The sequence below is a fragment of the Lonchura striata genome, chromosome 10 (genome assembly GCF_050655825.1).
Source record: "Lonchura striata isolate lonStrDom1 chromosome 10, ASM5065582v1, whole genome shotgun sequence".
NCBI lineage: Eukaryota > Metazoa > Chordata > Aves > Passeriformes > Estrildidae > Lonchura > Lonchura striata.
The window spans coordinates 4413118-4439704 of record NC_140712.1 but is presented as its reverse complement, the minus strand read 5'-3'; the positions used below and the strand labels follow the sequence as shown (position 1 = coordinate 4439704).

The window sequence follows — 26587 nt, the reverse complement described above, 5'->3', positions numbered from 1 at the left end:
ATTTTTAGATAAGGGTCTGCAAATGGGAAAAGTATAGCTACGATCACATGCCACCCAAACCAAGGTAAACTAGACCACATTGAGATGCTGAAGATGTTTTTACACGCAACAAAAAAACCAAATTACTTAAGAACTGTTAATCCTTTTTCCCTCTCAATGCCCTCGAGCCCCACATTGGGTGCCAAAATCTGTCTAGGTTCGAGACAGGAATCTGCGAAGGAGGGCTAAAGCCTCCTGTGCAATGGAGAAGGTAAACCCCCTCCCTCTGAATTACTAGGAGTTTTAAATCAAAAGGCTCTCAGGCAAAGATATGGGAATGGGAGTAACAATTCTTTACTAGGAGAAAACTAGACAACAATTTAAAAAGGCAAATGCAATCGGTACAAACAAAACCAGTGAAAAAGTCCAGAACCTGAGGATTCGGGGTGCCAGTAGCAGTCCTGCTGGGATGATTGCTCCCCTTGCAGTGGTTGATGAACTGCAGCTGCAGTGGTGATCTTTAGAAGGGTATAGTTTTCCTCTGAAGATCTGGTGGCAGTGGGGCCGGTCTTCCTCTGCACCGGGGTTGCCTCTGAGCTCCGCCGCCGTCGCCTCAGCGCGCTCCGGCTGCTTCACTGCGAGTGTCGCCGAAGAGAGCTGCTTCTCTGGGAATCCCGCGAAGAGAGAGCGCGAGCTGCCTCTCTCCCCAAAAGCTACCCCTTTATCCCCAATAAAAGAGTGCTTGGCTTCCCCCTCTGGGTGGAACATCTCACAATAGCATGGTGTTATGTTACCAGCCCTGCATTGAATCAGTCAATGGCCCACTAACAAACCATTACCTCTTAGGAGCAAAACCGGTTCTTGGAAAAGATAACAAAACCTGTCCAACAGGTTTGCCTTCAACAGATGGCAAATAGAATACAAGCTTATCTTACAACCCAGGACAGAGTGGGAGAGGATGAAGAATGTTGCCTACTGAAAAGCTGCGATTCAGGTATTTCTGGCCTGTGTCTAGGGGTATCCTGAAAAACTCTTCTCAACTTTTTTTGTTACATTCAGCCTGTTAATATATAGCTGCAGGTGGCTGGAGGGTTCATCTTTTCTCTGGTATGTCCTCAGGGTACCCAAGTGAGTTTCAGGAGACTGCAATTTCCAAAGGATGCAAGTGCCATGTTTTCATTTAATTATAGTTGACTCTCAGATGAGGTGGCTGAATTGTGGTGACAGCCATTGGTAGTGTCAGAGCAAATGTAAACTTGTTCCCCTTATATATGTTCTTATTTTCAGACCTACTGGAGCTACTGTAGGCTAGAATGCTGTTTGCTTTGTTTGGGTGTTCAGTAATTCTGACAATACTTGCCTGTTAGTACAGAGTGATGGAATAGACCTCATCCTGCATCACTTGCCGTGCTGGGTTTTATTCCAGTTTGGGAGCCCCTGAGTCCAGCTGGCTGTAGATGCAGACAGTAGCTCAGGCATTGGGGGTCTAGCGCTGAAGGGGAAACTGTGGAAGTCACTTGATTATCAAAGACTGTAGTTAATATCAAATATTAACAGTTGCTATATAGTAAACAAGCTTCATGTGATAATTCACAAAGATGCTATTCATGGCATTGCAATAGCAATGGTCATCCAGTGTAACTTAAATTCTGAGATAAGTGAGCCTCTGGAAACAGCCCCTGCACCTGCATCCAGCCCTACTACCTGCATCGAGGGAAATGGCAAAGGGAGAGCCCTTGACTCTCAGTATTGCAGAGTGACTGATGGGCTGGGTAAAGACTTGAAAAACAAAACAGGAAACCTTGCGGTTTTGTGAACTTAATAGTTAAGTGTATGTAACTTAAATGCAGTAGACATTTGTGAGCCTAAGAAATTCCTTGAGAGTTATACAATGCTTAGCTGTAGGTGGAGCCTGCAAACCATAAAAGCTGCAGTTAACGATAAGGTTTTGTCTTCATGTTGTGACTAATGTGTGTGGGCATGGGGTATGTGAACGTGGAGAAGAGCACATACTGCTGAGTGTGTCTCTTTATTCTTTCTCTTCTGTGGAATGGCAGATGTGCTGGACATGTCTGCACTGAATGTGTTTTCATGTATCTGTTGATTTTTTTTAAAGTTTATTTCTTATACAGTATTCTTTAGCTGACATATTTGAAATATCTAAGGAATGCTTTAAAATGTTTTTATAGTTTACCCCAATTTTGATGGCATTTGTTAGCATAGGTGGTCTCATCAACAAAGTAGCTGCTCATTCACAGCAGAGTTTGACTGTGATTTTAGATAAAAGATTAGCTGGTGTAGTTAGAGGTACAAAACAAAAAAGAATCTTAGAATTTATTGAACAAAAATGGGTTGTCTTGACCATTATCCTCTTGAGCTGATATTACATGGGTAAATTGCTAACAGAGACTTTTTTCTTAGTCTGTGACTTTTGGCTTGGTTGAGTCAGACTTTTCAAAGCAAGGCATTCAAGTTTTATTCTGATGCAAAACCATGTGCATCCCTGAATTGCCTTTTAGGGAGCAGAATGAAAAGCCATCAATACCTGGGAGTGTCTCCAAAGTGGTCAGTGACATTTAGTCCAATTTTGGTTGGAACTTGTGTCATGAAATGCAACAGTCCCTCCAGGGAGCTGAGCTCTACTGTTAGGGACCTCCCCTAACACTTCATAACTCAGAATAAAGCATTAAAGCTAATGAAGAGAGATCCAGGAAACATAGGCTATAGGACAAGAACATAAGGATGGGGTCTCTGGTCCACTGGCAATGTCTCTGAGCCAGGCATCAACCCATGCCTTGGGAAGGAAAGGCAGAAGCAAGCACAGAGGAAAGTGTCACCAAATATTGTAGGGCTTTCTGTGGGCCAGGGCATTTTTCAACCAGAGATGTCTTTGGTAAACTGACGGATTCTTTTCTTTCCTGTAGTTTTCCAGTCTCTTTTTGAGTCCAGGTAACCTCCTACATTTTGTCCTGCATCAAGGTGTTCTACAGCTTAATTATATGAAGAAATTCATATGAAGAAATAGACATTCTTTTCCTTGTTATGTATTTTTAATCTACTAGTTCCTCTGTTATCTTCTAACTCTTCCACTGGAAGAACATAAACAATTATCCCATGTTCACCTATTTCACATCACAAATTTTTGTAAGCTTCCATTGTATTGTATTGTAGGCTGATGTACTGAAACATATGCAGTCCCTTCTTGCACAGTTTTCCTCTCGCTTCTTGTCAGTTTTCCCATTTACTTAGTCTATGAATGTCTACTGATTCAGTCATGATATCCCTAATATTGTATGGACTTTACCAATTCATGTGGGTGTAACTGAGATTTCTCATTATGTTGTTTCTTGCCGCTGTGGCCTCGCTCATCTTGGTGTGCTGTTGTTGCCACCATCTAAGCCTGTGACAATGTTCACTGTATTCTTTATCCTTCTTTAGACTTGGAATTTCATTCCTTCCTCAGTGACAGTTTTACTATTTGCTGTTATGTTGTTCATTTTTGTTGCAGCACACGCTGTGCGGGGTGACTGTGGCAGGGGCGCGACTGTTCCCATGTGAGCTCTGCAATTCCCAGTTATCGGCACGGACAGAGCAGGGACAGACAGCGATGGCACGGGGCTTGGGGTGGAACAAGATGGATTTATTCCTGGGCTCCCAGACAAGACTCGGGGTGGGGGGTGAACAGAATTTTTTTACAGCAGCTCAGGAGTAAGGGGTGTAGGAAAGTGAACCAATGAGGATATGGTAAGAGACGAGTATAAGGTGGGGCAAATAGCTTATGAGCCTATCAGGGAAAACGAGGGGGTAACAAATGGGGTGTCGAGGGCAAGACAGACACAGAACTCTCTGGAGAAATGGGTAGGGATAGCGAGAATTGACAACTTGGAAGGAAGTTAGGGAAGGGCTTGGGAAATTTAGCAACTGGGGAAGAAAGCGGATTATGGAGAACAGGGAGCAAACATGGATTCAAAGCAAAATTGCAACACATTTTGTTTAAATAAATGCTTTAATATACTCCTGCTTGACTACTAATGTGATTCGTTCTGCACTTTTTTGTCACTCCATATGGCATCCATTTCTCTTCTTTTCACTGAGTGTCCCATACATCAATTCCATCAGCATCCCGGCCTAAATTAGGTGCTTTGTTTCCCTGACCTATTTCTTTCGTCGTTTGTATGCAAAAGCATTTGTCTGCTCTTCCCCACGCTTGCAGAAGACGAATGAACCCCACTGTCTGGGCACTATCTCCATTCCTTGTGCCCGCAGCGCTCCCACTTTGCCGTAACGAGCCGTTCCCACCGCAGCTCCTGCCGCCGCTCCGGCCTCGGCGGCGAGCCGCTCGCGCACGGAAGGCGGTGGCGGGCGGAGGCGGGGAGCGGCCGGCGCTCTCGCGAGAGCCGCGCGGTAGCCCCGCGAGATCGGCGGCTCCCTGCTCGCGTCATGTTTTCCCTGTGACAATCCGCGCCGGGAGGACGCGGCTCCCGGCGGAGTCTCCGTGCCTCGCTCGTCCCGCGGGGCTCCCGGGCCGAGCGCCGCCGCCTCCCCCCGCCGCTGCCTGGTGAGCGCGCGGCCGCGTCGGGCTGAGGAGCGCGGGCAGGGGCGGGAGGCCTGGACCAGCCGAGGGCCGGGATGGCTCTCCCGCGCCCTCCCCGCCCGACAACACCGCAGGGCCACTGCTGCGGCCGCGGGCGTCCGGGAGCGGGGGAAGGTGCAGACGGCTGTGAGGAAAAGGGGAGGCAGGTGGGGCCGGTCAGGTGTGACTGCCCTGTTGCTGAGGCTGGGAGAAGGAAGGGCGTTCTCCGGCAGCTCTGCTCCCTTCGTGGGGGCTTTTTATACCTTTTCTAAGCGGTATAAACTGTACGAATTCGGCATTGTGCTTCGGCTGAGGTCCTCGGAGCCCGTGATTTTTCCCCATGAACGTCATGAATGCGGTTGTAGTGTGGCCGCACGTTTTCCTCTAAATGTTAAATGCATCTCTGGCTCCGTGCATGTCAGGTGGACCCGGCAGGTGTCACAAAATTCAGTCTGAAATTTGTCATGTTTGCCTTCATCAGCTGTGTGCATGACTGTAGGTGGGTGTTCCTTGTATCTCCAGACTTGTCATCTGAATTGCACCGTCTTCCCATGGCATATTTGTTGGCTCTTGCTTGCAATACTGAAGCATTATTTTACTAACAGATTATTTATTTTGTATTTCGAAGTGAAGTCCTAGCAGGTGTTTTGTTGTTGTCTCTTGTTTGTTTGTTTGTTTAATTGCATGTGCTTAATTTTATTGAGCTATTGCTCTACACAAGCTGCTTTTCGTGTTTTTTAAAGGGTAGAATCCTATTGTTATGTCCTCTCCCTTTCATAGTGTATAGGAGAGGTTTAGTGCAGTTGAAACATTTTAATTTCTGTTGCCACATATCTAAGCTAATTGTTTCCTCATGAGCGGTGTAATTTCCTGTAGCTGGAACTGTGTGTTCTATATACTTGTGTACGTATCCTGTATATATCTGTATATGTACACGTGTATATTGTCTGTTGAGGTTGATCAGATTTGTAGTTTAGCAGAGTGTTCTATGCTGGTATTTCATAATAAAACCTCAGTTTACATGTGCCAAATTTAATACTCCTTGTTAGAGACCCCATATATACCACATCTGCTCCATTGGGATGTGGGACTGTGGAGGACTTTGATCTCAGGGTTAAGTCTCACATAGTTTTGGGGAAAAATATAATAGGTATTTAATCTGGAAAGGTAAACTGTATACCTGGTCAGTCTACTACTGCTTCCCTGTTCTGAGAGGAATCTGTTTTTTTGCGTGAAAGATTAAAAGCTGTACAGTGTTGTACTACAGGACAGAATGGCATTGCCAGTCTCCTGTATCCTTGCACCTATGAGGAATTTGTTAGGTGGCTGTATCAGAGTGGTTGTGTTTTAAGATGAAACATCTTTTTGTCTCTGAGTGCAAACCTGTAGTGAGGTTTTCCTCTCTGATCCTGTGTTCTTACTTAAATATGTCATGTATGTTTTGTTCTTTGAACGTTAAGACTAAATTAGTTTTTAGGATTGGAAGTATGTAAGGGAAAGTGGGAGTCTTGAAATTTTTTTTGGAAACTCTGTAAAGGAGGTGTTTGTCTAGTTGTTAATTAAGCATAGGGATGTCAAGTCTTTGACTTATTTTTGCTGAGAGATTGCTTGGCATAGTAAGAATATAACACAGTATTTTTTTATTCACTTAATCTGTGAATTGAAAAATAGTTTAGCAGTGAAACTGTTCTTCTGTTTCAGAACTGAATTAAATGGATAGTAGGAAATGGATTAGGAAACAGCTTATGTGACTTGACTAAAGATCTTTGTTGGGTTTTGTCTTTAGTTTACCAATCTTAGGTGGCCATAAACTTTATTTTTCAAAGGAGACAGTACAGGGGTGCTCTGCATATTTTAAATTATCAGTAATGACTGGAGTAGGACCATTTTAAAGATAGGGAAAGCTGCATGTGAAATTAACAATAATATTTGTGTTTGAGTAGTAAAATTATGTATGTTTAAGTACTTTTGCTTAAGACGTTAAGACACATGTGGTATTCCAATTTTTCTTTCTGCTTTTAGTGTTACTGTTCTTGTAGTACTCATAGGGTGGAGATGCCCTTATCCCCCTTTTAAAAATAAGCAATGGAGACAGAAATTATATGTATTTTAGGTAGACTTGGTGGAGTAGGCATTTGATTTCTGGTTGTAGGTCATTAGGAAGTCATTAGCCTTTCAAAGCAACGATCTTAGATCCTGTACAGATACTTAATCTTCCTCTGTTCGTGTAACTCGAGAGATTTTTTTCATCTTGCAGTGGTGTGTTTTAGTTAAAAGTAAGATGCAGTTCTCTATGGCTGCTTTGGCTTCCTGCTGTCAAGGTCGTGGTAGTGAATGGTGAGTACTGTGCTGGTTGTTTGTGCCGTGATCGGCTCTCAGAAGTACTCAAACTTTGAAACTGCTGCCAGGGTTTCTTTTTGTCTGTCTCCCTTTTAGTGACCTACAGTCAAGTGGAGCATTCAAATCTAGTAGGTGTTAGTTCTTTAAAAACATCTGAAGTAGCCCTCAGAAACTGAAGCTCTACTGTCACAGGGCTGCTTGAAATAACTGCTGGTGTGCTGCAGCTGTGCATTACAGTAATTCAGAGTAACCCTTGTAAATTCTTAATATGAAAAAAAGAAAACAAAGCCAGTCTGGAGCCCAGTGGCTACAGGATTTGCCCATCAACAGCAGATGTAACTGTGACCTTGGAACTGGCCAAGTATATTCCCTGGGCTGTTGTGATTGACCTGATGTCACCAAGCTATTTGGGAGAATGTTCAGGTGGCTCAAGAATCATCTTCTCTGCTGGAAGTTGGAATTAATTTGCTGCTTAAAGAAGAGCCTGCAGTTTGAGTTCTCTTTACTAGTAATAATTTTTTCATTTGCTTTCAGGACTAGGTAATACTGAAATTTCGTCCTTAAAACATTTCCTTCCAAATGCGTGAATTTACACAACAGAGGTTTCTTTTTCAGTTAGTTACAGTAGGAGTTCTCTGAGTCAAGAAATGCAAATGTTAGCAGGAAGTGTTAACACAAAGGGGCATCCACAACTTAGCTGGGCAACCTTCTCCAGTGTCTCACCACCGTCATTGAGACATTTCTTCTTTTTATCCAATGTAAACCTACCCATATTCATATTAAAACCATTTCCTGTTGTCCTGTCACCACAGGCCCTGATAACAGGTATCTCTCCACTGCTCTTATATGCCCCCTTTATATATATATAGATATAGATTGATCTATATATGTCTAAAGGCTGCAGTCCACCTTCCTGCTTACATACAGCTAACTTGAAAGTGGAATGTCTTTGAATTTTGATTGTGTGTGCATATTGCACTCTCCTGTTCATTGCTGAGTTTTTAATTTCAAGTCATGATTTCTAGTAAATACATCTTTAAAACTTCTGTAGTTTTTGCAAGAAAATATCTGTTTCTATGTGTTGTGGTGGTTGAAAATACTGTAACTGCACTACACAGTAGAAGTACAAGTGATTGTGTACCTTTTGGGGAGAGTGGTAGTGCTAAAACCTCACCATAGTTTTTGTCCCTTTTCCAATGCAAGATGAGGCATATTTCTTTGCTTGAATTGTTGGGATGTTTTGATGCATGGGGAATTTCTGCTTCTCAGCTCCTCTTCACTAACTGCTTTTGATGATTGTGTATGTGGAGCGCCTTGCATTTTCAGTTTAAGCAACCTTAAAGCATCTGAAGAAGTAATGGATTAAATTGATTTTTCTAAGTTTATCTGCTGAACAATAATGATAATTTTTATTCTCTGCATGGGTAGATTTTGTACAGCCCCCAGGGGTTTACATTGAGAAGCCATGATTAGGGTTTTGTATCACTCTCTTTTTAAGCCCTAAGAGCAAAAGGGCAAATAGCTTTAATTTCATATTAACTTAAAAATAAATTTGTCTTCCTTTAACCTGTCTCCAAAAAGATTTTTGGAGTAACCAATTGTGACCAGCTGAAAGCACAGGGTTATATTAGTTTCAATACTATACCTGATAATGAATAAATAAATAATCCCACAGGACTAAAATCATGTGGGAAGACTAAAACTGGAAGAATATCAAGTAGAAACTTACCATGGCTTACTTAAAATATATAAGGTTGGGTGGGATTCAGTATTTGGAAATAAAAGTTGATAGTTGTTTGCATAATTAATCTTATTCTGAATGATGATGTCATTCATTTAGTTTTCATATGCTGAGCAGGAGGCTAGTACAAGGATAGTGGCCCTTGTGCTCAATGGAGACAGATGCTCACGTGAATTAATGTTGGTGTGTATTTCACTGTAATGTTTCAGTAGTGAAGGGCAATCTGCTGTAGCTGCTGTTCCTGCTTGCTTTTTCTGGGTTGGTTCCTTTCTTCCTTGCTTCTTATTCCAGATTTGTAGGAGATAACTTATTTTTTCTATGCTGTTTTACAGTCCATTTCCTCATACTAGCACTGTTGCCTTTTTTATTTTTTTTGCTGCTTCTAAGGACATTTTTTGCTTTCAATTCTTTGTGAATTTGTGGTAATTTCTCTTCAGTGCAAGCATTTTCTAATTTATCTTTTTCTCTTTTTCTTTCCCATGACTGTTTTGGATAGATTCCATTCACCTTGTGTCTCTCAATTGTAGTGTGCCTAGACTACATGGACAGGCCAAAAAGAACATTTGAAGATTACTGCCTTGTATAGTGACCTACAGTGCTTTTTGGCACTAGTGAAATATTGAACAGATAACTCTTCTAGGCAACGTTATGTCCTGTTGGTTTCAACTGTCATAGTGTCCCCTTGCCATAAGCCGTATGAACTGTCTTGTGGGTTTTACATTTCTGTATGTTTTATATTTTTGGCATGTGACAAGACAGGGTTTTAGTTATTTCTATATATTCTTGGTTTCTAAATGACCTTTCAAGTAGAAGGCTGTAAATGTTGTTTGGAGCTCTTGATACCTGCTGCTAAATCCTGTACATACAGTCCCTTATTTATGAAAAAAGGGAAGCAAATCCGTTTGGTTTAGTTGCACTTTCAGATTGTAAAATTCTAATAAGGATTGCAAAAACTGCTGCACTCCACCAGCTGGCAGCAAGATTCTTACTGGGACTTCATGCTTCTTTGTAAGAAGTATGAAGGATTGGAATGATAAAAACTTAAGGTAATCTGTCATTTTATAGAACATCAGGAACTGTTAAGAGTGGAACTTGGCAAAACCAGAGAAAAGGCTTTATGTTGCACAAAATAAATGTACAGCCATATCTTGAATTTCATTCAGCTTTGGAGTGGTACAGTTTAGGAATTTGACAGAATATTGAGATAATTATTTACTAGTCTTGGATACAGACTAAAGACTTTGGTTTACTGGTGAGAACGTTACATGTATTTGAATTAAAAACAATTTAAAAGAGTTCTAAGTGCTTAATGCTAAGAAACTGAAATGTTGCAACTTTGAAGAGATTCCTCCTCTATAATGCAGCTGTAATACTGTCATCACATTGAGGCAGTAAATAGAAACATATTATATTAGGTTTTCTGTCATATTTTAAGCAAATTAGCTTTTCCAGAGCTGTGATTGGCAATGAACTCGGAACTTCTACTTTATCAAAAATTATCTAAAATAACATCCCAGAATAAGTTCTTCAGTAGTCAGTGTCACTTGTGTGAATTAATTGAATTATATTCTTAATGAGCTCATAGAATTATCTGATTGTGAAATCTTTCCTCAGTTTTGCCTGAGACAGAAAATGCTTGATTTTTCTGACCCATCACAGAACTTAATTTCTCACTGTTGCAAATAAAATTTTAACTACTTGTAGCAGCATCAAGAGCTGTAGTGTGATCTGGCTGCTATCTGTTTAAATATTAAATTTTCTACTCCCTTTTAGAAAGCACCCAGGTGGCATCAGGCTGAAGGGACCTTGAGCACAGAAGTGCTCTGAGAGTCTCTCAGGTTGAAAATAATAAATGTAACTGTTGCAGACTCCAGGGAGTTAATTGTCAAGGAACGCACAGTGAAGAGCTCTGTTTATGTGTGTGGTACATTGCAGGCAAGCAGTGGACAGAATTCAGTTTCACAACCAGACCATTGTATTTAATTTTGGTGCTTCCTGCCTGTGATTTGACTGTACAGACAGACTTCTTGTGTTACAAGCTTTTGTAATTAGGTTCCCATAAAATAAATGTAGTCAGTGTCTGACAAAGGTTGCTGAAATTGCTGATTGCAGAGAGGGGGAGAGAGAGTAAATGCTTGTGAGGTTTATTTTTCCTTTGAGAAAACTTTTGATTTTTATGACATAGACTATTTACAGCTATACAGGTGCAGTTTTTCAAGAGCTTTGCAGAAAACAGAGATTTCAGCTGTTTTTCTAGAAGTTCTGAGAGCCTGAGCACTTGGCTTCTGTCAGAATAGTTGTTTTTGTGTGTGCTTGATTTCTGCTGTAGTCAAGTTAAGTTAAAAAAACCACAGGAGTATGTAGCTTTGTCAAATTCCATCCTTGTTATGTCTTCAGTATGTGTGCTAGTGTCACTGATTTAAGAAAATGGATTTTATTAATACTAATTGAAGATACTGTATATAATTTTATGCAATTTATATGTTTCAAAATCTCCATGGACTGTAAGTAGTTCTGCCTACCTTAAACACTAGCTTAAAATACATTCCCCTTGTTTAATGTGTTTATTTGTCAACACTTTATGTGAGATGACTTTTGCTTTTTATCCCTATATTACAGTGTTTACTTCTTTGGACCTTGTACAGGGAGGAAAGTACAAAACTGTAAAATAACAATTAAGCAGGAAGATTCAGGTTTGTACAAGCAGTGGGAAATCACTGTGCTTCAAGATTTACCTATGTTTCAGAGCTGACTGTTCATATTTTCCTTTTCACAGCCTGAGCAGCAGTTGCACCTTCTTCCTCCGTGTCAATGGACTTTGATTATTCTTGCTGGAATACCAGTGATTACCTGCATTTAGCAATGAGATAGAGCCAATCTGTTGGAGATGATGTTTTGGGGAAAAAAAAGAAAAGATAGGCCCTAAAATCAGCTCTTCCCTTCCACATGTTTTGATGGTTCTGTCTGTTGATAAGTTGAGTGTGTGTGCTAAAGAATGAAAAAGCAAAGCATGCTTTGTGGGGAGACTGTGCTCTTACACTCTCTAATTAAATCAGCAAAATAATGATTCTGCTTTTAAAGGATCTTTTCTGCAACTTTCTTTAAAACAAAACATAAACTTTTTAATTTTTTGTCATGACTTTGGTACTTACATGCGCTCCTGCAGGAATTCAGTGTTACTTCTCTGGAATTGCCTTGCGCTGTTCCTGATTTTCCTGATCTCCTCAAAAGGAGCTACATTGTGATGTAGCTGCACTGTACAGCTTCTGCCTAATCTCCAGTTTTCTTTAAATTGTCCCAGCAATCTTTCTCTCAGATCTACACACAGCAGCTTCTGAGGAGCTTTTTTAAATTCTAAGCATTTTTAAAAATCGAAACCCTAGAAGGGAGCTTCCTGTTTGCTTAGGATAAATTTGTTGGCTGCATGGAGGTGATTCTTGGGTGACATACAAGTATCTCCCTTAATTTCTGAGCTGACATTGAAAGGGAAGACTATGGAAATTCCTTTGGGGAATTGCGTATGTTCTGTCTGAAGACATGTCGTTCCCGCTGAACTCAGAAACAGGAACTTTATAGCTTTACAGACTTTAACCTTCTACACCATGCTGAAGTCCTTTATAAACTAGTCTCATTTCCCCGTTCCCTTGGAATATAGGAGTATTTGGGGCAGTTTTCAAAGTCCGCACTCCTTTGACTGTGTTGAAGTTGAGAATTTCCCATACTAACTTCTTTAGTAATGTTTTTTCCCTCCTCATGAGTTCTTATTCTTGCATTTGAAGGTGATCAAAGCTGTCCCACTTACCTCAAAGTGACAAGACCTAAAAGCTTCTTGGTTTCCTGCAGCTGCAGTAAAAATCTAAAAAAAATTTGTTCTTAGAGGTTTGACAGTCTTCATGTCTGAGCCAACCAAGTGGATTTATGAGATGTCTTTAGTGTTTCCTTTATTCCCTTTCTAGAAAAATCTCTTTCCATAGCTAATTTAGGAGATGGTGGTAAGTGGCTGGAAAATTTACTGTTACTTCTCAGTCCCATTTTACCTTATGTAAACAAAAAAATAATTATACAGAATTTTCTAATCATCAATTTCACAACGTCAATTTTAGTTTGCTGTTAGCTGAAATGCTTTGGAAGAATTATTCCCCTTTGAAAAGAAATAATTGTTGCAGAAAGATTACTTGTGTTTCAAACAGATATATATGAAATACGGATATTTTTAGTATCTAATATAAATACCAAAATATATTTAAAAATATATATGCATGTATGTATAAAAAATAGTGAAACACTTGTAGTGGAATACCTATTTCATTGTATCTCCTGGTCAGTTGTACATTAAGGTGTTAGTCATCCATGCAGTCAGTGACTTGGTATTGTATATATGAAACAAGCAAGCTGGGATTAATGACAAGATCAAATTCCTCTTTCTGTTTCTGTGATTGAATTGCTGTGGTTGCAGAGAGAAAGAAGGAACAGCATTCATAGTTTATCGCCTCATAATTTATTTCTGTTTTGTGGAAATAACTTGTAAATGTAGTTAGATGCATCTCCAGTCTCTTACTTTATTCTTGTTTGAGATAGGGGAATAGTTCTTTTTCCTAAAAAAATATGTCGTTTTTCTCAGTGAAAGAATTGGCTCTTTCATTATTGATATAAACTTAATTTTAATTTTAATATGCCCAATTGTCTGTTGCATTTAATAATGACTTGCAATAGACCATTCACACTTTTAATACATGTAATTTATTAGTTATTGTAGGCAAGCTTAGACCACAAAAATTAATATCTTAAGTGACGTGTATAAATTAGCTGGTGCTTTCAGGCTGAACTCATTCCTATTTAAGAAAAAACAAACTCTTTTATAACACAACATATTTTAAAGTCTTTAAAATTATTGGCTAGGCCACTGAAGACTGTATGCTTTCCCTAAAATATGACAACTTTCCTCTTTTTCCCTATTTTTACTCAAGAGGGAAGATCTTAAGTGTATCAGTTATTATTAGTGTTATCTCTGTCTTGCTGACAAACATTTGCAGGCTCTTGGTTTTGAGTTTCTTTTTTCCTTAAGTGCAGCGAACACATCTAATCCAAAACTTCTTTAAAATCATAATCTAACTAAATAGATGAAGAGAGATAAATAGATAAAGGGGTAATTCAATTTGTCATCAGCTTTCTTTCCGAGTTCTTGGCTGTGTGGAAATGCATGCCAATCATTGAATTATTATGGTTTCACAATCATTAGGGCTGCTTGGAAGTTGATTTCTTTGAATTTGAAATGCATCCTGTTACCTCCTGTCTATGTTTACTAGTTATTGTAAGATGTGGAGACTTGATTCTGAGCTTAGAATTTGAGTGGTAGTTTGGCTATGTGGTGTGGCTTCTTATGTGATGGGGAAAGCCATGAACAGACTAGAAGTACCTGGTTTTGACTTTTTAGCTTGAAGAGACAGAATCAGGGAATACACATTCAGTCTGCAGTGGGATTCAGCTTTGGTTATAGGTTCACCTTTGGGTGCATTTAAAGCAATGGACTGATAAAAGGAAAAAGAACCTTTCTCTCTGCTGCAGGTAATTTCCATGTTTCTTATAACATTAAAAGACAACTCTCTTAAGATTATTTTCTTCCGTAATTTAAATGTTCTACTCTCCTCTTAGCTCAGGCAAAAGCCTTCCCTGATTATACTCCTCATGTTTTCACAGGTTTTATTTTAAAATTCTTTTCCTCACATTCCTTTTCATCTGATGTAAGAGGAGCAAACAGCAACTGGTGTCCAGTGCAGCGATGGGTGACAACAGCTCTCCCTGTGCTAGTGCACTTATTCCAATAGAGGATTTGATGAACCTGAGCCTTTCCTTGAGTTCTGTTGAGCACTGGCTGTGGTTCTCAGGGTGAACAAGCTCTGAAGGCAGGCTTAGTTACCTTCCTTCACATGTCTTCCCCTGCAGCTCAAGTTGCTGCCACTGCTGTTCTGAAAGAAAAATTCTTCATCCCGGATACATAGACCTTGGCTTTTAGGTTTTAATGTATGCATTTTTTCCCCACTGTTCCCTGGGATAAGCTTTTGAAATATATGTTACATTTGATAACACTGTTGAAATACTTGTTCAGCTATGACTTTTAAGTCCTACTTTAGTTGATTTACCAATAAGCAGCAGTGAAATATATGCAAAAATTTACTGCCCAAAAAAGGTGATTTCCTCAACAGGAGCTGTGGTTCTAAAAGATATGAAGATATGACAAATGAGTTGTGTTGCACATTCTCACAGTTCACTTTTTTTTTTTTTTTTTTTTTAAGGAGCAGGAGAGAAAGGAATAAGGGCAGGTGAGCTGGACGCTTTGTTTGTTTATTTAATATAAATCCCAGAAAGTTCTGGGTACTTTAGTTTTAAGTGTTTTAAGTGTTCCAGTGTTGAAATAGTTTTATAAAGCTGTTGCTATACATTTAGATTGCTATAGGTTTATGATGATGAAAGAAAAATACTTTTCTCCACTTGTCACATGTTTCTGGCTTCTCCCTTTGTGCTTGGCCATGTGATCAGCATGCTCAGAAAGTGTGTGGGACTGCATCCTTTGGGGCTGGCCCACCATGCACACTTGGTACCTTCCACATGTTCACCTGACCCTGCAGTGTTCAAATACAGTGAAAGAATAGTATTTGAAAGAGCATTCACTTGAGTTTTCAAAGCCAAATATATTTTCTTTTTGTCTGCCCTAAAAAGAACTGAGATGTCCATGTCTAGGCTCTGGAGCAATTATAAACCCTGTATTTGTGGCAATGAGCTGGAAGAAATAAATCTACCTATACCCTGTATAACTGTTACCTGGTTTCTGCTTAACTTTAGTGATCTATAGTTGTTACATACAGAGACAGGAATCATTTACATTTGTATTCAGACAGCATTTCCAGGATTATCAGCAGTGTCTGGTTAAAGCCTTGTGCCTGTCACATGAAACTGAATGTTATTTTCAAGGTGGGCCAATAATTTCTTCTGAAAGCTGCAGGAGAGTAGGGCACTGCTAAGGGCTCAGCTTCAAGCTTCAGTCTCTATTTTTAGAGATGCATATAAGGGCAAGAGGGAAAAAAAGTACGTCAGTTTTCAGGAAAAGCAGCAGTATTTGCAACTTTGAGGTACATGAGCACATTTTGAAGTTTCTGAAAGAAGAGTAGCTGGTGAAAGCATAAAGCCCATGAATGAGTCTGTTTGGGAACTTCTTAATGAAGCTACATCCCCATGTTTTACATCTTGATAAGGCACAAACTTCACGTAAGACCAGAGTTAGGATGTTTTTATTAATTTGCCTTATAGTTCCACTTAGTATCAAATGGTAGTTAGCAAATACTTTCTGACAAATGAGATAGCATTGCCCTTTCTTAGTCAACAGAGTCCTGGGTATGTTTGTGTCACTTCGAGGCTGAGCTGCTGGGAGGTTTTGTGGTGTGAGTAGACAGAAGGTATGTCTTGCATGAAATGCAAGGAATGCTCCCTGCTCTGAATGGTACTTAACAGCTGTGGCTCCAGTTTCTGTGGGATAGACTTGGGTAAAGGGCTGCTGTAGTGCAACAGAAGTTACTGGGGTACAGCTCATTGGGGCTCATTTAACACTTTTTTGAAGGTATTAATCTGTTGTAGGGAAAATTTGGCTGAAATAAATGCAGGTGCTTAATAGCATACAGTATGCTTTTTTGGCAGATGTATTAGCAGAATAACTGTACTTTATGGTACAGTGGTTTATGGTTTTAATTTGTTTTCTATGTGTGAAATGTCAAGATAAAACGAGGACCAAATTGCGCTGCCTGTTACCTGCTGTCCTAGAAGCATAACATGGCAGCAGCACTGACTTGCACTGCATGGCAGAGACTCTCTCCACTCCCAGGAGTTTAGTTTGAAATTAGATCAAATAGGGTTTACACTACCAAAGGACACTCTCCTTCAGGAAATTATAGTACTTTTTGGTGACATTGTAATGCATTAGGACTTACAGGGTCAAAGAACAGAAAGTAATCGTTCAGAACCTATGTAACCCATGGTTAATGATTATAAAACAGGAGTTAAACACATCTGTTTTGTACAATAGGAGGTAAAGCATTACTTTAAAGAAAATTCTTTTAAAAGGAGCAGTTTGAAAACAACTCACTTTGGAGGAAGCCTCTTTGCATATTAAGCTATAAACTACCTTGGCAAAACTTATGAGTTGACATCAAGAATCCTTTTGAAGAACTGGAGTTCTAAATGGTACCAGCATTAAAATTAGTAACTCAAGTGTCTCTTTAGGATTAGAATGTTCTTTTAATTTATTCATTCTTAAAAATTTTCTCAGACATAGCCTTGGAAGAACCCTGGACTCAACTATTGGTGATCAATCTGTGTTCTTGTATGTGAGAAATTTTTCTAACTCAGTGTGTGTTTTTGGAATTGTGATCCTTTAGTCAGATAAAAGAGAAAAATATCATACGATTACATGGATGATCCTGCAGACATAAATCATCATAGTGCTGAGATAGACTTACGAGCCCTGCACCTTTGTGGGTCTTGACATCTAAATCTTAAATTGCCTTATCTGTTAAATGCTGTTCATGTCATTTAGCAGAATTAAATTTGTTTTATGTGAGTTTCTGTGCATATGGATTTAGTAAATGCAGACTGACACAAATTCTTACATCATGTTAAGTAAGTTGCACGTGCATATAGGTCAAACAGTGAAACTGGTAATTCTTGGTGGTTAATCTTTTGCTGCTTACCTTCTGAAAGGATTATTTGGTTTTGTCCTGCTGTAAGTAATAAGATCTGTAGATAATATTGCATACCTATTGACAGTTTTTCTCATCTTCAGGACTAATGGCAAAGAAGTAAACCAGCATGGCAGCTATGGTCCCACCTGTGAAGCTGAAGTGGCTTGAGCATCTAAACAGCTCATGGATCACAGAAGACAGTGAATCCATTGCAACGAGGGAAGGAGTTTCTGTCTTGTATGCTAAGTTAGTTAGCAACAAAGAAGTAGTGCCATTGCCCCAGCAGGTTCTGTGCCTCAAGGGACCTCAGTTACCAGATTTTGAGCGGGAATCTCTATCTAGTGATGAACAGGACCACTACTTGGATGCCCTTCTTAGCAGCCAGCTGGCACTGGCAAAGATGGTGTGCTCAGACTCTCCATTTGCTGGAGCTCTTCGAAAGCGTCTCCTTGTGCTGCAGCGTGTCTTCTATGCACTTTCTAATAAATACCATGATAAGGGTAAGGTGAAACAGCAACAGCATTCACCAGAAAGCAGTTCTGGATCCACAGATGTGCACTCTGTCAGTGAACGCCCGAGGTCAAGCACAGATGCACTCATAGAAATGGGAGTTCGGACTGGATTGAGCTTGTTATTTGCACTGCTGAGACAAAGCTGGATGATGCCTGTGGCAGGACCTGGCCTCAGTCTCTGCAATGATGTTATCTATACTGCAATAGAAGTTGTGAGCTCTTTACCTCCTTTATCTCTAGCAAATGAAAGCAAGATTCCACCCATGGGTTTGGACTGTTTGTCACAAGTAACAACTTTTCTTAAAGGAGTAACTATTCCAAACTCTGGGGCAGATACTCTAGGTCGTAGATTAGCTTCCGAGTTGCTTCTTGGTTTGGCTGCCCAACGAGGTGCTTTGAGATACCTTCTTGAATGGATAGAAATGGCTTTAGGTGCTTCAGCTGTAGTAAACACCATGGAGAAAACCAAGCTACTGCAAAGTCCAGAAGGGATGATCAGCTTTGATTGCTTTATGAGTATAATGACCCAGATGCGACGATCTCTGGTAGGTATAACCAGCTTTGGTTTTTCTGCATTGCAATGTAGTTGCATTCTTAACTGAGTAGTTTTTCCACCCCAAATGCCAATTTGCTGAATGTGTTAGAATGGGGGCTTTTTTTGTGATTCCAACCGCCCCTCCCCCCTGTATTTTCTTTGTTACCCATCACCTCTTTCTCTTCCTGCCCACCTGTTGGCTCATAGGTTAAGATGAAACAGCAAAACAGTCTTTGTGTTGTCATTTTGGTGTTATGCTCTAACTTCAGGGAAGGCAGGGAAAGACTTATACATTTAAGTTCATAGCAGAAAAAGTTAGAAAATTCAAAGTTCTGCAATACACCTTGTTTCCTGTTAGTTACTTTTATTGTACATTCCTGCTCCCCCATTCACCTAGGCCTCTGCTTATACATCTTCAGGATGTTCAGTAGTTTTGCTGATGCTCAAAAATTAATGTGATAGAAAATTAGCTAAATTGGAAGTGTAGCACACTGCTTTGTATATTGAGTGCTCACTGCTGGTGCTAGATGAATATTGCTTTTCAAGGTATGACATTTTCGCACAGTACACAGTCAGAAGCTGTGGCAAGCTTCTGCCTCATGGTGCTCAGACTAAAACAGGGAATGACTTTTTCCTTCAAGTGGTCATATTTTTCTTTCAGGCTTGTACTGATTGTTAATAAACATAAACTTTAAAATGTAAAAAAAATCCTAAAAAAGATCTAAAAAATATTTTGATGAATAGGGTCCATGAGGGGTGCATGGCAGTAGCAGTATCTGAATTGGAATAAATATTGTGATGGGCAGCTTTATTTGCTGTTGGGTTTGGGCTATATATACAATTAGAGACCAAAATATGAAAGATATGTAAACATAAAATTAATTATGATTAGTAATTTTAAAAATAATTATCACTTTAGACACAAATAATATGCATTTCATTACAAAATAGTATGGGGAGAAATTAACTCTGAACCCAGATACTTCATAAAACTGAATCAGTAAGAATGCTGGACTAGCACTTTGTGACAGTTTTGTTTTCCTGAAGTGTATGCAGGTATCACAGCTCAGGAGAGAGATAGTGTAGTTATGCTTATATAGGAAGGGCTGTTAGTTTTTGTTTAGCGGTAAGAATAGATCCCTAATGTATTTTTTTTTAGGTGGACTATTGCTGTATTGGTGGCATATTTCTCCTAATAATAACATTTAAACATTGTAGGGATCATCTGCTGATCGAAGTCAATGGAGGGAGCCAACCAGAACATCTGATGGTTTATGCTCTCTGTATGAGGCAGCTCTGTGTTTATTTGAAGAGGTATGTCTTGGAAAAAAACTTTTAAGTTACTGTAGTTTATTTCCTTCTCACACATGTGATTGGTATGCACATGTGGGTGTAGTTAGTTATTCTGGGGTCGAAGAGGTGCAAAAAAGGTTGAAAAACTAAGATGTAGTGGGACAAAGTCATTTGGGCAAACTGTTGATACAGTCGTGGTGATTTGTATTTTAGATAGGTACTCTGTTGAGAGGCAATTAAAGCTGCATTAAACACTGTGACTGTATAGGAAGAAATATAAAATGCTACTGTGTAATAAATCTCTGGTTTGAACAGGTTTGTCGAATGGCCTCAGACTATTCAAGGACATGTGCCAGCCCAGACAGCATTCAAACAGGTGATGCTCCCATTGTGTCAGAGACCTGTGAGGTGTATGTGTGGGGCAGTAACAGCAGTCACCAGCTGGTAGAAGGAACTCAAGAGAAAATACTTCAACCTAAGCTAGCTCCAAGCTTTTCTGATGCACAGACGGTGAGTGACATCTGTTAGTGGTACATTATGTAACATTCAGCAGCTTCATAGTCACAGTATGAAATTGAAAAATAGTACTTTATTTCTGAGTGTCAAATTGTACACTCAGAAGCAAATTGTAATGAGTGATGCTCAGAACTGGTTGCACAAGTTATTTTACTGAGAATACCTCACTACTTTTATTGATGCCTGGGAAAAACATTCTGGTTTGTTTTTAGTGACAGCACACAGATAATATCCATGTGACAAGAATGACTGAATTACCTGACTTCCTCTGTGGAGACAAGTGTAGTTGCCTGTAGGTTTTTTTTTTTTGTTTTTTTTTGGTGGGTTTGTTTTGGTTTGATTTTTTTTTTAATTTTTTTTGTTTGTTTTTTTTGGTTTTTGTTTTGTTTGGGTTTTTTTTAATTGTTGGTTAAAAAGTGTCTTAATGACTCCATGTTCTTTTCCATTGGTGGTTTTCACACCCAAGATTGCCGAGTTTAAAGCTCCAAACTGGACTAAGCTGCTGACGCAGCAGCCTTAATTAGCTTTCTGAAAATCAGTCTACATGCTCTTTCTGCTCTCAGTCACAGATTCTGCCGTTGCAGCTGAACACTTCTATTGGTGCATGACCCAGATTATAATAGTTTGCTTTTCTGGTACTATATTGGCTTTGTAGTGCTGACTTAAGTAAAAGCACTTTCTGGTCACTAGACAATTTAGGTGTATTTTCTGGAATTGTATTCTATGGACATCACTGATGATTTATTTCAATCAGTTGCAGGACTGGACATCATAAAGCAAGTTTATGCATTCAGGAAACTTTCAAAACATTTGAAAGACTAATACACAAGAGTGGAATGCATGATCTGAATGAAGGGATTAGCAACAAATTTATGTGATTTTTCCTCTTATGATTGTTGTAGGATTATCTGTATGAAGACATTCATTCCCATTAAGTAGCTGTTGCCACCTGTTTGGGGCTGGTTTATGGTGTGCCTTTATGTATCAGATGGAACCTGTTCTTCACTTCTGCTGTGTTAAGATTCCTATAGGGAATGATTTCTATGTTAGTCCGTTTGCTGTTGGGTCATTCCTCAGCAGAGTACTGACTTCCCAATAGGGGCATGTTCTTATTTCCTTAAAAGCTTTTGATCTTATTTCTTTGATATTCACATGATTAAAGTTTATAGTCTCAAGTGAGTGGATTTTTAGCGTTTGGTATGTTTTTGGGATGTTACCACTTGGTACTGGTTAAAATGAAGCAAAACCTACAGTGTTGTATCAAGCTGTTACTTTGTAATTTTTGCTTTTAAAACATTAAGATTTCCATCCATGAGTTTCAGAGATCTGAATGCAGCACAGTTTCTACAGTCTGTAGAAGAGCTTTAAGTAAAATGATCACTGGTAATCTATTATGAAAATAAATTGACTAGTAACATATTTCCCAAGAATTTTAGTTTTACTGCTTGCTGAAATCCAAATTATTTTAACATCGTGTTATGTTTAGTTTTTACTTCATTTTATATGAAGAAACTTAAAATTCTGTTAAAGAATACAGACTTCTGAAACTATATTTAAATTCTGGATTTAGCTAATCTCTGTATTTCTCTATTACATCCTTTTTTCTCTTTGTAGATTGAAGCTGGACAGTATTGCACATTTGTCATTTCTACGGATGGTTCTGTTAGAGCCTGTGGAAAAGGCAGCTATGGGAGACTGGGACTGGGAGACTCCAACAATCAGTCCACATTGAAAAAATTGACTTTTGAGCCTCACAGGTCTATTAAAAAGGTGTCGTCTTCAAAAGGATCTGATGGTCACACTTTAGCATTTACAACAGAAGGGGAAGTCTTCAGCTGGGGTGATGGTGACTATGGAAAACTGGGACATGGAAATAGTTCAACTCAGAAATATCCCAAGCTTATTCAGGGTCCCCTGCAAGGGAAGGTATGTTTTGTATAGTGGAGCACGTGTTTTTTTTTCTCTTCAGTTGGGATGTTGTGTAAAGTTTGAAATAGATAAAATCCTGAGAAAAAGTTCTGGCTTCTTTCAAGATTTCTCTTTGAGGCAGGGTCTGCTTTCAACAAAACACTAGAGTTTATGGTTGCCTGTTGGCCTGTGATTTGGGCAGTGGCATTATCAGGAAAGCTTCTCATAGTCTTGAGTTCAAACTTGTTCAGGGGCTTTAGCTGAATTGCAATTTCAGTTTTGCTAGTTGCAACATCAAGGCTTTCGCATGTAGCTTGTTTAGTGTCTTAAACATTTGCTGATGCTTTTTTCTCTAAGACTAGGATATCATGATGCTAAAGCTTCTTGATAAATCATTAGTAGTTTTACATGTAAACTTTTTGTGTACTTATTTCCTCATATCAAATAAACAGAAAAGATTGCAAAGAATTATGTATGTACTTGATCCATGTGAATGAACGAGTTAGTTTATGTAGACTCCTGAAACTTGACTCTCCTAAGCTTTCAGACTTCCCACTTGATTTGTGTAAAAATGTCATCTTTCTTTATGCATGTAATGTAGGTGGTTGTTTGTGTATCGGCGGGCTACAGACACAGTGCTGCTGTTACAGAAGATGGAGAGCTGTATACATGGGGAGAAGGAGACTTTGGAAGATTAGGTAATTTGAAAATTTCATGAGATGCTTCTGGAAAAAATCCTGTGTCTAGTAATGATTTTATACATCTGTTTGCCTTGTTCTGTAGCTGTCCACTCTATGTACACATACACATGTACTCAGGTGTGTGTGTACAGGTGACAAGTGCAGAGGCTCTTAAAAGTTTTTAATTCAGTTAATTTTACAAAGATTATGTCTAAGGCAAGTTGCTTTTATTAATTAATGAGACTATATGGTTGCTAATGTCACTGGAATTTAAACAGTAGACATTTTAAATAAACTGGAAGTCTAGATAAGCCTCATTTAGTGTGATGGTAGAATGATTCTTTGAAGAGTCAGTAATAACTGGCTAATAATATCAAGGGTCTGATTCTAATAATGATACTTGATGTTAAGTTTACCAGAATGGCTTAGTGTTCTTTTACCTTAATACATCTAAAAAAGTTAAATTTAACTGAAACTAGAAACCCTGTGTTACTATTTCCTTCAAGTTCACTTCTCTGTTTAGTCATCTTTGCTGTAGAGCTGCTATGCCTGGTGTAAAACTACCCTTCTTGAGCAAGTTCAGTTGAACCAACAGGTTTTGCATAGAAAAATTTTTCAAGTTCAGCTTTAGTTCCCTTCTGTTTTCTTTCTTTAAATGTCACAATCATCAAGTAGAGAGGGGTAAAAGGAAGAAAGTGGCAGGGGTGGAAGATGAGGAGATTGTTCAACAGTTACAGCTTTCAAGGGAGTCAGTAGAAGTTCTGAGTGTATCCCTGTTGTTAAGAAAATAACTCTGTATTAGAGGTTTAACTGGAGTTTTGGTGGGAATTGTGGAAATGTTCTTGAGTTTTAGATTGTTGTGGAGTTTTGATGTCCTTTGGGGGTCTTGGAGTGTACAGTGTTGAGTTCCAGAATGTAGATAAATGTAACATTTCATGGGGTTATAGGAATTTGTTGGTATTTAATCAGTTATGGATACCAGTGATACTAATTTTCCTCTGTTCTCAATTTTCCTTCCATATCCACAGACTTTCTGGAGTTTAGTAGAATATAGAACTCAAGTAGGCAGTAGCTGTAATGTACTTGGTTTCTGCAGAAAGAACCTGTTAGAAATGTGGCTGCCTAAAGGCAGCTGAGGGGCTGATATCTTCAGTCAGTGCAATATGGACAGTAGTGACAGAGGACCCTTATCACAACTTCCTCATACTGTGCAGGATACCTGCTGCCCAGTATTGGGAAGTCTAGCTACTTAATCAGCTAGTATTGAAGGCAGTTGTACTAGCAATTATTTTTATTTCTTTTCAGCTAGGTAGAAAATAATCAGAAGTTTTAGAGGCAGTGAGATATGAACAGGTATTCTGGAGTATGTCATAAAGATTTAATGTTTAACTTTATGACAGAGGTCTTCCAAACCTTACTATGAATCTTTCCAAAAAGTTGCCAGAAGTCATCATTTGTGATGACTGCAATACATGTGGAATTTGCAAAGTCTTAGGATTGCAAAACAGATATAGGACTTTAATCTTAACAAAAAGAAAATACTTCTATTTTTTTTCCTTAGGTCATGGTGACAGCAACAGCCGCAACATTCCAACTTTAGTAAAAGATATTAGCAATGTAGGTGAGGTTTCCTGTGGCAGTTCACACACGATAGCTCTGTCCAAAGATGGGAGAACAGTGTGGTCGTTTGGAGGAGGAGACAATGGTGGGTAAAACTAATGCTTTGGTAGTAATTCTTGTCTTGTTCCATCTGCCTCATAGTTTCAGTACTCCTTGAAGTTTGGTTCTGATTTTTATTTGTCATTTAGTAGCTGTTCAAGGAAGGGATTCTTAAAAAATCTAAATACCATATCTGAAGTTCACCTGCAAGATCATAGGGTTAAAAAAAAAGATTTTCAGCAGGGGAGGAGATTCACAGAGCAGAAAGGTCAGTGAATAGATGAACAATTCTGAAAAAAGTGCTGTTCTGATGACTTTCAAATAAGCTCCCTCATGATATGACAGTAGCTAATTATATCCTACAAACTATTACATATAAACTGCCTGGGATTAGGGTTTCAATTTTAAAATAGACTATAATACATATATATTTATTCAAGTCTGAAATTACTGTAATTGAAAAGAGAATAGGTTTATAAAAATTGTAATATGTTTTAATTTTAAAAATCCATTCTGACATTTTTGGAAATTCGAAAAAATCTCTTTTGGGATACTTTCAATAATTGTGTATCCATTGAAAATACCTTCCAGTTATGTTTCCTCCCTTTGCAGGCAAACTTGGTCATGGTGATACAAATAGAGTATATAAACCCAAAGTTATAGAAGCCTTGCAAGGAATGTTTATTCGAAAAGTTTGTGCTGGAAGTCAGTCTTCGCTTGCCTTGACATCAACAGGGCAGGTAGGCAAAACAAGTTTCACTCAAATTTCGGGAGTTGGTGAAGAGAGTCTGGGTTCACATTATCTCAGCATTTATTATTTTAACTATTGAGAAAATGTTCAACTAGTGAAGTTCTTGATTAGAGATTGAAGTACCTAATGCACAAGAGTATTTCAAAATGTGCTAAGAGTAATCTAAAACACACTTTTCAAGATTCTTGTTTAGTCATAGAAAATGTAGTATTTTTAGGTTAATAAGTCTAACCAGTGTAAAATCAAATTGGTTTCAAGAAACAAACAGCGATGAAATGCTTTGTAATTTTTAATACAGTAACCAACTCACGCGATTAAGTGATTTAACAGTTTTTTGAAATGTATGTGTATATTAGAATATAGGTGTTAACTGCAAGTTTTATTTCCAATGTGAAGAATCTCAGGAGAGCTTGGAGCTAAATGTTGAGGTGGTAAACAAGGGCCCTTCCTGGCATAATGGATACATGTCATCCAATAAGCATTTCTGCATGTGTAACCCAACTGGCCCCCCCATCTTCAGCTCTGTGACTCAGAGGCAGTGGGTTTTGTAAGTGGGGGTTGGGAGGTTAGGAGTGTTGACATTCACTACAGCAGTTTGTTTTCCTGCAGCAGCCTCCCTGGTGCTCTGTGGCACCTCAGTGGTTGGGGGAAGGAATGCACACTGTACGAGATGTGTGTTCAGTCAGGAGAATCCTGTGCACATTGTGCTGAAAGTGTAATTGCAGTCCTTGTACAGGTGGTTTGCTGGGATGTTGTTTGCTGTGCTCAGCAGTAGTACAGGAGTAGTACAGGTCTGACCTGCAGCTGTTCTGTGGTTGTTTTGCTCCAGGTTTACGCTTGGGGTTGCGGAGCCTGCCTTGGCTGTGGCTCTTCAGAGGCAACTGCTCTCAGACCCAAGCTCATTGAAGAGCTAGCGGCTACCAGAATAGTTGACATTTCCATTGGTGACAGTCACTGTTTGGCACTTTCTCATGGTAAAGAGAATAAGCTGTAAAAATATATAATCCTCCTCAAGATCAAAAACAGTTGTATTTCAGCTTTTTTCTACTTTATTTATGTTTATAGATAATGAAGTTTATGCTTGGGGTAACAATTCAATGGGACAGTGTGGGCAGGGGAACTCTACTGGCCCCATTACTAAACCAAAAAAAGTAAGCGGTTTAGACGGAATTGCAATTCAACAGATTTCGGCTGGAACATCCCATAGCCTTGCCTGGACAGCTCTTCCACGGGACAGGTAACAATGACATTTGGGAAAGGTATAATTTTATTTTTTATGCAAGTCCACTTTGGGGTACATTTATCTATTTCCTGGAAGTGTTTCCACATCATCTGTGTCAAGCATTCTGGTTGTAATGTTTTGATCTGAAA

At 39.1% G+C, this 26587-nt stretch overlaps 2 protein-coding genes across 9 annotated transcripts in view; both read left to right on the top strand.

The window, feature by feature from the left end:
• Positions 1–17603, top strand: part of DAPK2 (death associated protein kinase 2) — a 103316-nt gene extending 85713 nt beyond the window's left edge. For 2 of the 5 annotated variants that reach the window (XM_085588165.1, XM_085588164.1), the window contains one exon: positions 17464–17600. In XM_085588165.1, the coding sequence (XP_085444291.1) occupies positions 17464–17469 (6 nt within the window). In that variant the 3' untranslated portion in view covers positions 17470–17600. Of the gene's footprint in view, positions 1–17463 lie in introns of all 5 variants that reach the window. The other 3 variants (XM_085588159.1, XM_085588155.1, XM_085588162.1) reach the window with 3 other exon arrangements.
• The window catches only part of HERC1 (HECT and RLD domain containing E3 ubiquitin protein ligase family member 1), a 70961-nt gene continuing 61863 nt past the window's right edge, over positions 17490–26587 (top strand). For 3 of the 4 annotated variants that reach the window (XM_021548304.4, XM_021548307.4, XM_021548302.4), the window contains exons 1-9: positions 17490–18419; positions 19628–19723; positions 20018–20212; positions 21833–22144; positions 22728–22824; positions 24368–24511; positions 25078–25205; positions 26046–26190; positions 26282–26453. In XM_021548304.4, coding sequence (XP_021403979.2) covers positions 17490–18419; positions 19628–19723; positions 20018–20212; positions 21833–22144; positions 22728–22824; positions 24368–24511; positions 25078–25205; positions 26046–26190; positions 26282–26453 — 2219 coding nt within the window. Of the gene's footprint in view, positions 18420–19627; positions 19724–20017; positions 20213–21832; positions 22145–22727; positions 22825–24367; positions 24512–25077; positions 25206–26045; positions 26191–26281; positions 26454–26587 lie in introns of those variants that run through there. The other variant, XM_085588147.1, reaches the window with a different exon arrangement.